Genomic DNA, 16,980 nt, shown 5'->3' with positions numbered 1-16,980 from the left:
GACTCCTCTGTGCTAATGCTAAGCATAAGCCTGGCAGTGTCATGCTTCCAGGAGATGCTCAAGAGACGTCTTTGTAGCATCCACCATAACTGTGCTCATAATACTATTAAAGTATCTGTTCTGATACTAAAGACCTCTTAAAAAAAGAGGAGCAACCTACTAAAATACAAAGATATTTCAATAGCTAATGAATAAAACTATAGACAAATGTCAGTGAATAGATGAAACAAAATCATTAAGCATGCAATTTTAAGCTATCTTTAAAGTTAACCAACCACCTATGCTCCTGTGCATATTTATGCGTAAATGTACAGGTGTACACAGTCACCTACATGAACGCATGCTACTCCTATAATAATGAAGTTAGAGTGTTTTGATATTAAAAGGTCAACAATGAAATACAGCATAGCAGTTTGGGCACAAATACTTTTAAGAACTTTTAAACTTTAAAATCAGAACTTAAAGCTCTAATTTTAGAACTTTAAGAAATTTTAGAAATCCCACCCCCCAAAAATTGGCATTACAAGAGACCTACACAATATACTCCTTTCAAAGGTACCAAAGTAATTTTATCTTTTCAACAAAAAGATTTGGGGACAATCTGACATCCACACATTAAAAACAAAAGGGGGGCACTTGGTGGCTCAGTTGGTTAAGGGTTGGACTTCAGCTCAGGTCATGATTTCACAATTTTTGAGACCGAGTCCCTTATCGGGCTCCATGCTAACAGTGTAGAGCCTACTTGGGATTCTCTCTCTGTCCCTTCTCTCTGCCCTTTCATGTGCTCATGTGCTCTCCTCTCTCAATATAAATAAACTTTAAAAACATAAATGAACAAAAGGAAGTCTGCCTCATACTTTCTCACCTGCATATAAAAATCATCTTGAAATGGACCACAGACCTAAACATAAAACCTAAAACTTTAGGCTTCTAGAAGAAAACTTTTAGGGGTGCCTGGGTGGCTCAGTCAATTGAGTGTCCAACTTCGGCCCAGGTCATGATCTCACAGATCATGAGTTCGAGCCCCCGCATCGGGCTCTCTGCTGTCAGCACAGAGCCTGCTTTGGATCCTCTGTCCCCCCTCTCTGCCCCTCCACTCGCCCCAAACGTGCATGCTCTCTAAAATAATAAACATTTTAAAGTATATACTATTTTTGGGGCACCTGGGTGGCTCAGTCAGTTAGGTGTCTGACTTCGGCTCAGGTCATGATCTCGCAGTCTGTGAGTTCAAGCCCCACATCAGGCTCTGTGCTGACAGCTCAGAGCCTGGAGCCTGTTTCAGATTCTGTGTCTCCCTCTCTCTCTGACCCTCCCCGATTCATACTCTGTCTCAAAAATAAACGTTAAAAAATTAAAAAAATTAAATAAAATAAAAAAATAAAAATATATACTATTTTTAAAAAGAAAACTTTTGTAACCTTAGGTTAAATAAAGTAGGTAAGACACAAAAAGAATTATTAAAAAAACCTGACAAATTGGACCTCCATCAAAATGTAAAACTTCTCATTTAGAATCATCACTTAGAAAATAAAGACAAACCAGTCTGAAATGATAAAGGACTTGTATCTAGAAAAAAACAGATTTCTCATAACTTAAAAAAAAAAAGCATTATTGAAAGCTAAACAAGTTAGTATTACAGAATTCTATTGACAGGACATTCTGCAAAATGCAAAACTACAGGGTTAAACCTATCAGAGACTGAAGATACAAAGGACTATAAAGAAACAGGAGATAACTTCTGGTGAAGGGAATATCTTGGATCTTGACCATGGTAGTGGTTTCATAACTATATGTCTGTCTAAAGTCATTAAACTGCACATGAAGAATAGTCTCTACTGTTGGTAAATTATTCCTCAAATTTTAAATTCGGCAATACAATTATGCTTCATTATGTCAATTATTTCATGAACTTTCATGGAAAATCCCTCAACACAATGTAGGAGAAGCACGATATCCTGAAATTGAGAACATTCCACAGTTCAAAAAAAGGGGCAATTTATTCAAAGTTGGTATCTTCCACCTATAAAATTAACAAAAATGAAAATGATTGGTAATATCCAGTTAAGGGGTGTGGGGAAAATGGGCTCTTACACAGTGTTAGTGAAAATAAACATTTTTACAACCTTTAGGAGATGTAATTTTGCAGTTTTAATCAACTTAATTAAAAATGAACATATATAACCACTAAGCCACTTCTAAGACACATTACAAAGAAATACACAATTGAACAGAGATGTATATTTAACACTGTTCATTGCCACTAAAGAAAATCAAGCAGGCTAGGGGCACCTGGGTGCCTCAGTCAGTTAAGCATCGGGATTTTAGCTCAGGTCATGATCTTGCAGCAGTTCAGGAATTCAAACCTCATATCTGGCTCTGCACTGGCAGAGCAGAGCCTGTTTGATATTCTCTGTCTCCCTCTCTCTCTGCCCCTCCCCCACTCTCATTTTTTTCTTTCTCTCAAAATAAGACTTTTTAAACTTAAAAAAATAAATAAATAAATAAATAAAGCAGTCTAAATTCCATCAAGAGGTAAATGGAGGCACCTAAATGGCTCACTCGGTTAAGCAGCTGACTTCAGCCCAGACCATTCTCATGGTTTGAGAGTTTGAGTCCCTCGTCGAGCTCTGTGCTGACAGCCCAGAGCCTGGATGGAGGCTGCTTCTGATTCTGTGTCTCCCTGTCTCTCTGCCCCTGCCCTGCCCACGCTCTGTCTCTCTCTCAAAAACAAAAAAAAAAAAACAATTAAATGGAAAGCTATAAAATACAAAATTATGCACTGATTTAAAGTAAAATAGGAGAAGGATGCCTGGGTGGTCTCTCCCTCTCTCTCTGTCCCTCCCCACTCTCTCTCAAAAATAAATAAGCTTAAAAAAAAAAGTAAAATAGGGGCGGATAGGAAAGTATAAATGTGGGCAAGAAAGACCGTCTGCAAAAGTAATAACCAAATTGTAGAATAATGTTACAAACTCCATCTTTGGAAAAAAGCATGATAAAAACATACATACAAATGGGTTATGGGTCTACAAAAAAAAAAAAAAAAAAGAATGCAAGCTACATACCCATTCTTAACACCACTAGTAAGACATTAAATTAAGACATTAAAATTTTCACTTAGTTTCTGATAACTTTCTAACAGATACATGTTACTGGTTACAAAATAGGACTCTAGGGGTGCCTTGCTGGCTCAGTCAGTAGAGCAAGCAACATCTTAATCTTGGGGTCATAAGTTTGAGCCCCACACTGGGTGTAGAGAGTACTAAAAAAATAAGCTTAAGAAAAAAAATTAAGAAAAAAGAAAACATGGCTCTAGAATAAAGGCCAAAAGTGTGTGAATACACTTACCACTACTAGTAAAACAAAAAGGCAATCTCTGACATTATGCCTACATTAGTGACAATTTATGAAGTTTAAGTGTGCTTAAATATCACCAACTAATTGAAGATAGGCTTCAGTAGATGGAGATGGAAGAAACAGACTAATACCATGTTGGAATTAAAATTGAGCAACTAGGGGTGCCTGGGTGGCTCGGGTCATGATCCCGGGATTCATGGGTTCAAGCCCCGCGTCCGGCTCTGTGCTGTAAGTTTGGAGCCTGGAGACCGCTTTGGATTCTCTGTCTCTCTGTCCCCTTCCCTGTTCGTTCTCTCTCTCTCAAAAATAAACATTAAAACTTAAAAAATAAAATAAAATAAAATAAAATAAAATAAAATAAAATAAAATAAAATAAAATAGAGCAGCTACATACAGAAAGACTAATAAAGAACTTACTGCCTAGGATCCTAAGCAGCACCCTCCAACATCAAGGTTTCCAAAAGGTGATTTATAAAACATTTGCTATGCTTACCTGATAGAATAAACTGAACCCCAACTATAATATAAAAAACATCAATTCATGTGCAGTCATTAAAATACTTTCAAAGACAATAAAACCACCAAAGAAAACACACTGAACACAATTCAAAACTTACAAGGTATGATTTCAACAATGTAAAGGCTATGCATGCACCTGGACAAGAAAATGAAATTAATTTTTCAGATCTACTATAGCAAAATAGTTATCAGAGCAGATTACAATAGAAAAGACAAGGGAGACACTGTATGGCTCAGTCCTTTAAGTGTCTGACTCTTGATTTAGCCTCAGGTCTCAATCTCACGGTTTATAGGGCTAGGATGGAGCCCCGCTTGGGATTCTCTCCCCCTTTCTTTCTGCTCTTTCCCCACTCACAACTCTCTTAAAATACGTAACTTAAAAAAAAAAAAAAAAAGGCCCCAAGCAAAATAATTTTGTATTCCAACAGTTCTCTTTAATCTCAGGGATCTCTGAAATGGCATCTCCATTCTTATTAAAGCGACGTCTCCATTATCCACACGGTGATAGATCTACATATAATCATAACATTTAACTATAACTATTAGCTTCAAACACCTGCCAGCAACCACCACAGTATATAAACATCAAAACACACAATCAAAACTTCACTCTTTGAGGAGCCCGGAGTGTCCTGACCACAATTTATAAAAAGTGGTAACTGCCCAAGTTCTGGCGGGGAGATTTCACTCACTGCAAATTACAGACATGAAATTCCAGGTCACATTTGGTGGCTATTTCAATGCGTGGAGAAAAAAATAACGCAAATGAAAACTGCTAAGAAGCTGAGCTATGTCATCTTATTTAAAAAATAAATAATCAGGAAACTCAAAGAAAATGACAATTACAAAAATTTTTTTAACCTACAAAAAATATTTTTTCAGCCTACTGTAAGGTTATATGTACTATATCTTGATTCCTATAAAAATAATAAGATCTCTAGTGACAGGATGCAATTCTTTACCAGAAAGAAACTATGCTACCAAAGGCTATGTCTATGCTAGGACATAGCTAATCTCTACTGGGTACTGAACTACCTTTCCCCAGTAGTCAGGCCTAACCCCTTTGTCACTGAGCCATGGACTATACCCATTCTCAACACTTAATCACGTACTAAAACTGGAACTTCTGAAACTCCAGGTGACTTTACCAAAACAGCAATGAATCTCCTTCTTTTTTTTAAAGATTTTTTTTTTTTTAATTTTTAAGTAATCTCTACATCCAACGTGGGGCTGGAACTCACAACCCTGAAATCAAGAGTGGCATGTTCTAGGGGCGCCTGGGTGGCTCAGTTAGGCATCCAACTCTTGATTGGGCTCAGGTCATGATCGATCTCATGATCTCACTGTTCATGAGTTCGAACCCTGCACCGGGCTCTGCGCTGACAGTGGGGAGCCTGCTTGGGATTTCTCTCTCCTTCCCCAACTCATGCTCTCTCTCTCTCTCTCAAAAATAAATAAACTTAAAAAAAAAAATTGAAAGAGCGGCAAGTTCTACTGACTGAGCCAGTCAGTCGCCCCAACAATGAACACCTCTTTAGAGCAGAAACCTTCAATTTGTTGTAGCAGACCATAAAATGAAAGCATCACAAACAAGATCAAGTACCAGTGGCAGAAATAAATAAAAGGTAGTTGTAGATTCAGCCTTTCCTCAGGCCCCAAAAGTAAGGAGGCAAAACTTAAAGTTCAGAAACTCTTGAAAGTGACCAAGTATTATGCTGTCTCTGCACCTCCCCCACTCACGCATTGTCTCTCTCTCTCTCAAAAATAATAAACACTAAAAACAAATTTAAAAAAAGGCAGGGGGGGGGGGTGCCTGGGTGGCTCAGTCGGTTAAGCATCTGACTCTTGGTTTCAGCTCCAGTCATGATTCTCACGGATTGTGAGATCAAGCCCGGCATCAGACAGAGCAGAGAGCAGAGTCCTCTTAGGATTCTCTCTGTACCTCTCTCCTCAAAAATCAAAAACAAAAACAAAAAAACAATAAAAAACCCGATAAATGAAAAAGAACAGCTAAATGAAAAAGAACAGCTACAAATGCAAAAATATAAAAAAATTCTTTTTAAGTAAAACTGTTAGCTTATTTGGTACTGTTGGAAGGAGCTAAGAAACAGAAGACAGTAATAAAAGACAAAAAACCCAGGAGTCATCCCAAAATACCCACAATGCTATACCAAAATAAGGTAAAATACCTAGAAATTAAAAGATGTGAATAAGCTGAGGCACAGCCATCAAGAAACTGATTCTACTCCTTCTGAAGCCAGTCCAGAGTTCTGGGCGAAGAATCAATTTGTCTTAGCAGCTCTTAATCAAGTGTCCATCACTGCAGAGTAATGTAACCAAGCCTTGTTTGCTGATGAAATTCTACTGAATTTAAATTCAGAAGCACCCTCAAGTTGTACCTATCAAACCCAGACTTTAGAAGGGATCACTGGTGCCTGGGTGGCTCAGTCGGTTAAGCATCTGACTTTGGCTCAGGTCATGATCTCACAAGTCCTGAGTTTGAGCCCCACATCAGGCTCTGTGCTGACAGCTCAGAGCCTGGAGCCTGTTTCGGATCCTCTGTCTGTCTGTCTGTCTCTCAAAAACAAATAAACATTAAAAAAACAATTTAAAATAAAGGGGGGGGGGGCGTCATTCCCTGCCTCTATATCAACTCAGTGTAAAATGTGGGGGAAAAGTCTTAAAGAAACCTAAGAATGAACTTTCAATCCTTAAAAAAAAGTTTGTATTTTTTTTAAAAACTTTTTTTAATGTTTATTTATTTTGAGAGAGTGTGTGTTTGAGGGGGGAGAGGCAGTGAGAGAGGGAGAGAGAATCCCAAGCAGGCTCCTGCTGTCATGACCTGAGCAGAAATCAGAGTTGGATGTTTAACCAACTGGGCCACTCAGGCGCCCCAGGAATCTTCGATTCTGATAACGGGGAATCAACAGGAATAATTCTTCACAATAAGGAAACTGTTAAGAATCTAAACACACAATTAGTTATTTACAGATTTTCAACAACTGCTATCAAAATTTTCATTTTTGATTTCTCATAAGTAAAATATGGGCAATTATTTCCTGCTACCAACAGTGCCAATATTACTGAAACTCAAGAACTGGCTGCTCAGCTACTACTGAACACTCATTTAGGCTACCAAATTAAGACTTATTTTCTTCTTTCTTCTACTTCTGATCCCTAAGAAACCCACAAGTATTCTGATTCTCTTCACTCTTAACACTTCTTCACCACTAATATTTCAACCCCAAATATTAAAAAACCTGAACCATAACAGTTCTTAACAAGCAATCCATTTGAGGTCCTTATCCTCCCTACAATCCCAATAGCCTTTCAGAATTAAACAGCCTGGAGAGATGGTTATAACATAGGGACACACATGACTAATCCTAAAAATTTAAGAAAGCAGGAGGTACTATCACCAAAGAAACTACACATAATCCCGTTCTAAATTCAAACTAATCATACCATCTATCTTTTAAGACCAAGAATTTTGGATATCAAAATAACATTGGATACTAAAAGGGCTAAATGTTTACTTAGAAACTTTGTTCACATCTCTAAGGCTATATTAACTGCCAAATATGGAGCTAGACAAGGAATTCTCATCTTCTTTCCCTCTAACATATAGGGTTCCCTAATTGCGGTTTATGGTTCAGAGATCCAGGTACAGGAAATGCTCACATTTGGAGGACTAACACGGTGTGTGGAGCCTTGAACCTAAAAACCAGTATTTTAACCCAATTTGAAACCATAACAATTATATTGGGGGGGGGGGGTCAACTTTACTATCGTTCCAGCTTCCGTGCACGAGTTTTGTTGTTTTTTTAAAGGGATCAAAAGCACCTACCGTCGGGGAAAAAAAAAAAAATCTGTTAAGAAATTAGGTATGCGTGGGGGGGGGGGGGAATTGATCTATGCGGAAAACTGTAGATGCAAATCTATATTCGCTCCAAATCGGCATAGAGCCATCTTAAGAAATCCGCTTTTTAAAGACGCAGATAAAATTCAATCAGATTCAACTAACAAAAATCAACACAATATAGGGAAGCTTATGTTTCTCTCCTAGACTATCCTTCCCGCCCCCAGCCCAAAAGTGGGGGAAGAGGAAGAAACCCATTCCTCAAAGCACTCAAACACCTCTTCTACTCCTGGATCAATAAAGGATTGTCTGCATAAAAAGAGTAGGAAGAAGATGCACGTTACATACATACATACACACACACACACACACACATACATAAACCGGGTTTCTGAACACGTTGGGGATAAACCCAAGGTGCGGGGTGAGGGGAGAGTCAAAGACCGCGGAACACTAGATACTGGGTAAGCAAAGCGGCGGCTGCTTTCAAACCCGGATTCTGTTTCGGTGCACAGAAATGGTGCCCGCAGGCCGCTACTTTCGCATCTGCGTCGCTTCTGCCTCCGCCGACACAGCCTCTTTTCCCCTCCCCCACGGGCGGGGCGGCGACGGCCTCCCCGCTCCCCTGAAACCGGGAATAAGAGACGCAAACGACTCGAAGACAAGGCTGGTGGGCTCCCCACCCTAAACCATCCTCTCCAGAAAGCCCACTCCTCCACGTCCCGAATTGAGCCTCCACCAGCGCGCCTTTGGGAGCTGCTGCGTCCCCTTTCCCAGCTCGCCACCTCATCTCCAACAAATCCGGGCCCCACCTGTGCCCGCGGAGCCCTCCGTCCACACAACGCACGCCAGTCACCTCCCTTCTCACGCGGCCTCCTATCCCTCACCTGCGAGGAAAGGCTCGGCTTCTTCCACGCACACACGGCAGCGTAGGCAGCCAGCAAGAACAATGTCTCTCTCTGCCCCGACACCTCCGACACTGGGGCTCACGCACAGGACGGTTGCCTCGAGCCGCGGCCAGCGAAGGGAATGTCCCCTTCCGACCACCACACCAACCTCCCTTCCCGGCCCCCGTACACACCTCCAACCAACAGCGGCGGCGGGTACGTCGCGCGGAGGTCAACAGGAGAGTCGCCGAGGACCGGCTGCAGTGGCTTCTTCTCGCTCGCCACCCCCTCCCTCCGACAAACCTGAAGCCTCGGAAGCCGGAGAGTCGCGAGCTCGCTTCCCTTACAACCACCTCTTCCCGGGCGCCAGGCGCTGCGGCGAGCGACAAGGAACACGGACGTCCCGCCCCCTTTGCCGCCGCCCCCTCTTATTGTTTTACCCCTGCCGAAAGGGCTGGGGAACCCCCCAGCACGACTTCAGCCAATCACGCATCTCCTTCGCGAGCAGGACCCAACCTTCTCGCGTTTCTCTGCGGAGCACGCGCAGAACGCCGCCGCGCTCACGTATTCTCGCGCCCAGAAAGCCGGGGAACCGGAACCGGCCTGAAGCCGGGGCGAGAGTCCGCTGATTTGACGTCACAAGGAGGCTGCCTTTCTACTGCCCTAAGGCTCTGGCCTCGCCGCCCTTCTGAATCGCACCAGAACACGAACCCGGTTGGCTGCTGCGCTGTGTCTTTTGCGCCGTTTTTTGGAGACCGATATTTCTAGTCTCTTTTGATTATTAATGTTAAAAGAGAAGGGATTTAGTAATTTTCTCTTTTAACTAGGTGTCTGCAGGTTGCTGCTCTAGACAAACATAAAATGCAGCCAGTGGTTTCAGCTATTTGTACCCTAAATTCACCTACATTATTAACCCATCCTAGGAAATGGAGATTTAAAACTCCACCGAGAAGGTCAAATTCAGCCTAACAACCCAAAGCAAAATACGTTCCGGGGCCTAGTAGGTGTTAGGCCCAGGGATATAGAAAAATATGCTGTGGCCTGCACAGAGGGGAAAATAATCTATTTCTTTGTGTGCCTGTTATGTATTTAGGTGTTGCTAAATACATAATAAGGGTGTTACATACTAAGGCCTCTAAAAAGGCTGAAATCTCAGGAGATAGCAGGATTACAGCCCTGTCCTAGATCTAGGCCCAGACTTGGCCCCAGGGCGTAGCTGGGACAACACTAGACACTGACTCTAGTGACCTTGATTCATGGGGAAAGCCAAATCTCCTTATAGTCAAGGAAGCCACTTTGCACCTAGGTTCTGGCGATGTTTCTCAAAGACTGTGGAGACAGCAGAAGAATTTTGGAAGGAAGAGCTGAGGAAATGGCAAAAGAAATGAAATGGCAAATAGAAAAGCAAAGAATACATTTATTACGCGCCCATGTACCAAACGTAAGCGGGCATAGACCTTTCATTAGTTTTCTTAATCCTTTAAGAGCAATTTTAAAGTATTTTCCACATGTGCAAACTGAGGTTTCCAGAGGCAGTACCAACATCTGAATCTCCAAAAACTACATTGTTTTTACCTTAGTTTGCCTAATCATTTTGTTACATGAAAAATATTTGAGCAGATTGTAACTTTTGTGAAATGAACTTTTACTTTTTTTTTGTTCCTTTAAAGCATAATATATTACATGCAGATTACCCTTTAATACTTCTGTACCAAGCACTCTTCAAATTCCTTTTTGTAATTGTTTAGGCGTAACAATAACCCTATAGAGTAGTTATTATTTTTATGCCCATTTTACAAATGAGGAAGCTGAAGTTTAGAGAGATCAAATTAAGGTCACACAGCTACTGTTGGAGCTGGGATTCAAACACAGTCTGCCATCACACTCCAAGCCCTTAATCACAAGCTATGGAATACGCTCACTGTATTAACTGCCATGATTTACACTTATCTCCTGTACTGCTGATTGACATTTTGATTGTTTCCAGTTTGGGGTTCTTATGCATAACCACTATTACTCTTCAAGATAATGTATCCTGATGCACAGGTACAAAGGTTTCCCTAGGGGAATGGTTCTCAAAAATTAACATACATCAGAATCACCTGGAGAGCTTGTTAAAACAAAGATTGCTGAGCCCCCAAGCCCAGGATTTTTGATTCAACAAGTTTGTGTTGAGGCCTGAGAATTTACATTTCTAACAAGCTCCCAGGTGATGCTGTTGCTGTGTAGTAACCACACTTTAAAAACCACTGAACTGGGGCGCCTGGGTGGCTCAGTCGGCTGAGCATCCGGCTTTGGCTCAGGTCATGATCTCACGGTTTGGGAGTTCGAGCCCCGCGTCGGGCTCTGTGCTGACAGCTCGGAGCCTGGAGCCTGTTTCGGATTCTGTGTCTTTCTGCTCTTCCCCTGCTCATTCTCTGTGTCTCAAAATAAATAAACATTAAAAAAAAAAAAAACTAATAAACTGTATACTTTAAAAAAATAAATAAAAATAAAAACCACTGAACTAAAGCACGGGCTGGGAAACTTACACTGTAAAGGGCCAGATAGTAAATATTTTAAATTTGGGGGCCAAAAATGGTCTGTTACATATCCCACCCCACCCCCTTTTTTAATCCTTTAAATATGTAAGAAACTTGCTGAGCTCTAGGGCTATCCAAAAACAGGCCCCAGGCACCCCCTGCTCTAGGGTAAATATTCAGCTATCTTTAATTTTAGTAAAAAAAACCCTAGGGGCGCCTGGGTGGCTCAGTCAGTTAAGCGGCTGACTTCGGCTCAGGTCATGATCTCACGGTCTGTGAGTTCAAGCCCCGCGTCGGGCTCTGTGCTGACAGCTCAGAGCCTGGAGCCTGTTTCAGATTCTGTGTCTCCCTCTCTCTCTGACCCTCCCCTGCTCATGCTCTGTCTCTCTCTGTCTCAAAAATAAATAAACGTTAAAAAAAAAAACCAAAAAAAAAAACCCCCTAAACTGTTTCCTAAATGGTGATTTTAACTTCTAAGGATCTCTCAAGTCTGTGCCCTTTGAATGCCTCTCCATACTTATAGCCTCTGCTCGGGTTCAGGCCCCTTTCACCTTTCCAGAATGACTGCAGTAGCCTCCTAATGTCCCTGCCCTTTAAATACAACCTCCATGAAACACCCCCTCCCTGAATAGACTATAAGGCAGGGAGACCAGTATGAATTGCATTCATTCAGTGGCTCCGACCAAAAATGTTTGTCACCCTTGACTCTCTCACACCACACAGCCAATCATCAATAAACTTATTCCCTCTACCTTCAATATTTAATCTGGATTAAACACTTCTCATCCCTATTACTGCTATTATAGTCCAGGCCACTACTGCCTACTGAAACAGCCTTCCAACTTGGTCTTGGTGCTTCCATTCTTATCCTACTACAGTCTAGTCTCACAGGCACAACAACCAGATCCTTTATAGCTGTCAATCAGATGACATTTTCAAAATTTTCCTTCCAAAGGCAACCCAATAAAATTTCACGTCCTGTCTGGCCTACAAGGTCTACCTGATTTAGTCCTTATGTTACTTCTGCCTCTTTTCTTGCCACTTTTTCTCTTACACACTCTACTCTTCCTTTGACACATCAGCCATATATCCTGTCACAGGGTGGACCTTGGATTCGAACCTTTATCAAGTTTGTGAAAGGGGTGCCTGGGTGGCTCACTTGGTTAAGTATCTGACTCTTGGATCTCAGCTCAGGTCTTGATCTCAAGGTCATGAGTTCAAGCCCTCTGTTGGGCTCCGCACTGGGTGGGAAGCCTACTTAAAAACAAAAAACATCTGTGAAAAAGCAAAGTAAATTGCATCTACTGATTTCTCCTAAAGTACTCTTACTGAAATAACTCACTTAAGCATCCTAAAGGTGAGTTAGGTAGGATTTTCCCTTACACAAACTATCCTTAGAATTTCAATTAACCTAACACCCGCTTAAACAGTCTACAAGTTTATCTCAGCTGTGTTCTATTGTTATTTTGTATACTTTATATATTCTATAGTTCCTACATTCTCTAGATTTATTTTTTTTAATAAATAGAAATACAATGGTAATCTACAGGTTGTCCTGCAGGAGTCCACCCTTTAAGACTCCTGGGATTCATTCATTCAGCAGCCACCATTGATTGTCAATGTATCAATCAGAGCACTAGGCTCAGAATGAGGCAAAAATAATTGAAACATAGTGTCTTCAGGGAACTGGGAGAGAGGAAGAGAGGAAGAGAGGGAAAGAAAAGACAGAGAACAAGAAGAGGAAATAAAAATAGAAAAAGGGAGAGAGACACAGTAAAAAAGGGAGACAGAAAGGCAGTAGGGAGAAAATGACAGTAGAGGGTACTGTTAAGTGATGCTGCACAGGGATACTGAACAGCATTTTGCACTTCTTCACAACACTGAATATTTCAATTTATAATTCAATATCTGATATTTCCCCTCTTGTATACATGCACCCTGTAAGTTCCATGGGGGAAGAACTCATGTTTGCCTGTCTAATCCAGCACCTGGCACTGGCTGAGTAAAAGTGCCCCCGTAAGAGCTTCCATGAATTGACTAAGTGACCATTTGAGAGAAGAGGGAGGACACAACAGTCTTTCTCCTGGACTCCTAGTATTTGCGGTGGTTTTGCCTTTTTTAAAAATGTTTTCATTTATTTTTGAGAGAGCGCGTGCGCACACACGCACACGGGGGAGGGGCAGAAAGAGAGGCAGGCTCTGTGCTGACAGCAGAGAGCCGGATGTAGGGCTTGAACTCACCAACCAGGAAATCATGACCTGAGCCGAAGTCGGACACTCGACCAGCTGAGCCACCCAGGTGCCCCCTTAAAAAAATCTTTAAAGAAAAATAGAGGGAGAGAAAGATGGAGAGAAATGGGATCATAATTAAACACTGTTTTGCAGGACACTACTTTTTATCTTGATAGTATAACTTAGGCATCCTTTTATGTTAGTACATGGGTCTGCTTCATGTTTTGTTTTCCAGTGATTACATAGGTGAGGAATGACCTTTTAAGCTTAGAGGCAATAGAATCAATTATAAAGAAAATTATGAGAATATAACCAAAATAAATACAAGCTATGTACCTGCACACTTCTGTCACAAATTTGAGTCAAAGGACTAACAAACTTGGTGAGAAATCAACATGAAAACCTAATCAACAAAAATGCAAAGGATGTCCAATTTATAGAAAAAAAGTACATAGTGTTAAGCACATATAAAGAGCTGTTGAAATAAAACAATGGCAAATCATAAATAAGTGTAAATATTTGTAAGTGAAAACACCTAATACGCAAAACCAAGCCCCTTTGTATATTTTTGTTGCAAGTAAATATTAATTCAACCTTTTAAAAAAGCAATTTGGCAAGACATATCAAAACCTTTAAAATGTTTGCACTTTTTAAGCCAATAATTCCATTTCTATGTATTTATCCCTCTTAGGATATGCACCAAGAAGTTCATAGTCGGGGCAACCGGCTGGCTCAGTTGGTGATGCACGCAACTCTTGATGTCGAGGTTATGAGTTCAAGACCTACACTGTGTGTAGGTAGAGATTACTTAAAAATAAAATCTTGAAAAATATCATTGTGATATTATTTGTTTTCATCATTTAAAAACTGGAGGCATCTTAAAAATAAATTTAAAAAATAAATTAAGAAAAAAGAGGCATCTTAAATATCCAGAAGTGAATGGTTAAATAATTCACATATTCCTGACAAATCTATGTCTAAACTGTAAGTTTCAGTACTCAAAAATGTATTTTTATGTTACATATTTATGTTTCAATCTTAAGCCAAACATTTGTGATGCAATCTTAAATAAAAAATATGGTACTCAATTTGCTATTAAGTAGGAACATGTTTCATGCTTTTGGTCAGCTTAATGTTTTTCTGTACCTCCTACTCTTCTATAGTCATATGTTAATTTCACAATAAAAAAAACATTAGTAAACAGTGAAGGCATTGCCTTAGTACCTACGGGATGGGATTAATTTTTCATCCTCTCGGCTCTCCCTTCCCTCTCATAACATATCCATAAATAATTTATATCATCTGAGCAGAAATACAGGTGGTATAACAAAAGATGTAGATGGTAAAACAAAAGAAATGAATAAAGAAGAAATTAGGGGCACTTGGGTGACTCAAGTCTGTTGAGCCTCCCATCTCTTGATTTCGGCTCAGGTCATCATCCCAAGGTTGTGGCATTTAGCCCTGTGTCAGGCTCTGCACTGAGTATGAGGCCTGCTTGAGATTCTCTCTCTCTCTCTCTCTCTCTCTCTCTCTCTCTCTCCCTCCCTCCCTCCCTCCCTCCCTCTGCTCCTCCCCCACTCATGCTCTCTCTCATTCTCTCTAAAAAATAAAAAGAAGAAATCAGACAAATCAGACAAAAATCTACCAATTGACGTTGGTGAAGAAAAGATGCTGCCAGACATATGGGATGACTCTGATACCTTTTTTCCTATCCAAAAAAAAAAAAAAAGCAGGGGGACAACTGGCTGGCGCAGTAGGTTGAGCCTGAGATTCTTGATCTCAGGATTACAAATTTGGGCTCCACGTTGGGTGCACAGATTATTTTAAAATATAATCTTTAAAAAAAAAAAGAAGGAAAGGAAAGAGAATCAGATCCAATCATTATTAGCAGGTGAATTTCTAAAAAAAGTAAAATTACTAGAATTAGAGTAACTGATTCTTGTTTTTATTACAGACTTCAGCATAAAATACTTGGCTGTCATTTTAATTTACCATGCTTTTCCTTTGAACCTTCTTATGTGACCATTTTCAACCTAACTGGATCTTAAAAGACCAACCAACCCCATTATCACCATTTTGCTGATGAAGTAGGTGTGTAAGGGATGACTTTTCATGCATGTTTAAAGGCTACACATCCCCACAGAGGTAGGGTTTACGTAGGACCCCAAAATACGAAGACTAGGCATTAGGGGTCAAATCCAAATCCTGAAAGGATACTTGTTTTTCTTGGAAAGTATTGTTACTCATCACGATTTTAGCCTTCCAACACTTACATAACATTTAACCTTTTGAGCATACCAAATGTCTTGGACTGGCTACCAATTCAGTAAGGATCATGCTGCCAGCAACGTGGTCTGGGCTTTGCAACCAGGCTGCCTGGATTTGTGTGCTCACTTCACCTCATCACTTATTAGGTATATTACCTACGTATATTACTTTAGGCAGGATGCTTCACTTTTCTGTGCTTCAGGGTTTCTCATCTGTAAAATGGGAACAATAATATTTATTTACCTTATTAGAGCACTGTGAAGATTAGATGGGCTAATTAGATGGGTGCCGTGCCTGGCACATGGGTAAATGCTCAATAAACATGGGCACTTAATGTTTGGTGCTTAAAATAGCATATACACCCATTGCTCTCAACTGATCCTTTCTTCACCGACTGCTCCTTGATTTGCTTGGAAGTAAAACTTACATTTGCGTAGCATTTTACAGTTTTCAAAACACTTTCAAACACAATTCATTTCAGTTCCACAAGCAATCCACAGAGTAGGCAAGCTGCACAAGGGCAGAAGTGGCCAATTTAGAAAGAGACCCCAGAATCCCCCAGGGTTCCTGACACTATACCCCATCCTACTTCTATGAACCTCCGCAGCCTTGGAGCAAGCCTTCCTGATTGAAAACATGTTACGCAGGAATTTCAGGGTTCTCTTGGTGCAGCTGGCTCCCTTGCAAAGCTTTTTGATGCAAAGAGAAACCTGCTCCCCAGAGTAGGATGAATCTATTCCTTTTAGAGCAGAAAAGGAGAAAGGCTATTATGGCCTGAAGAAAGAATCAAATGTTAATTTCCCCTGAAATCTTTCCATCCGTTATCTTTGTAAACCTGGGACAGGTTAAGGTCTAAAGAAATAGTCTTCCTCTCCATTTGATCATTGTGTTAAAATACCTCACATATCCAGAAAAGTGCATAACACATTTGGTGGCTTGCCCATTTGTTAACTATAAAATGTAACGACACGACTTCCTGCTATATGTGTGGGTGTTAGCTACCTAACTGGTTTTGATCATATCTATTAGTCTTCAAGCAGAGGAGATTCTAAATGCTACCAGAGATTGGGAGAATAAAGGCTGCAAACCTGAAGCATGTCACTTCTTCAGAATGTAGAGACAAAAACCTCATCAAAAATCAACCCAAAGAGGGGTGCCTGGCCAGCTCAGTTGGAAAAGAGTGGGGCTCTTGATCTCAAGGTCGTGGGTTCGAGCCTCTCATTGGGTGTAGAGATTCCAAAAATAAATAAATAACCTTAAAAAAAAAATCAACCCAAAGAATTAGGTTTATGGGATTACAAAAGTAAACCATCTGAATAATGGTTTGTAAATTCTAATGG

At 40.6% G+C, this 16,980-nt stretch overlaps 2 protein-coding genes across 3 annotated transcripts in view; one reads left to right on the top strand and one right to left on the bottom strand.

Annotated features, from left to right (window-relative positions):
* G3BP2 (G3BP stress granule assembly factor 2) overlaps positions 1-8,898 on the bottom strand; it is a 33,717-nt gene extending 24,819 nt beyond the window's left edge. For both annotated transcript variants that reach the window (XM_042936181.1, XM_042936182.1), the window contains exon 1: positions 8,814-8,898. The gene's annotated coding sequence lies outside the window, so the exon portion shown is untranslated. The remainder of the gene's footprint in view (positions 1-8,813) is intronic.
* On the top strand, positions 8,250-16,366 carry LOC122218480. The gene is made up of 5 exons (XM_042936704.1): positions 8,250-8,398; positions 8,475-9,333; positions 9,926-10,060; positions 14,064-14,169; positions 16,248-16,366. Exons 1-5 carry the CDS (start codon positions 8,250-8,252, stop codon positions 16,364-16,366), a joined length of 1,368 nt encoding a protein of 455 aa, XP_042792638.1.
* The last annotated feature ends 614 nt before the right edge of the window (positions 16,367-16,980 follow it).

This window comes from Panthera leo, chromosome B1 (genome assembly GCF_018350215.1).
Source record: "Panthera leo isolate Ple1 chromosome B1, P.leo_Ple1_pat1.1, whole genome shotgun sequence".
In the NCBI taxonomy this organism is placed as follows: domain Eukaryota; kingdom Metazoa; phylum Chordata; class Mammalia; order Carnivora; family Felidae; genus Panthera; species Panthera leo.
The sequence above is the reverse complement of the archived record's forward strand: the minus strand, read 5'-3'. Positions and strand labels throughout refer to the sequence as shown.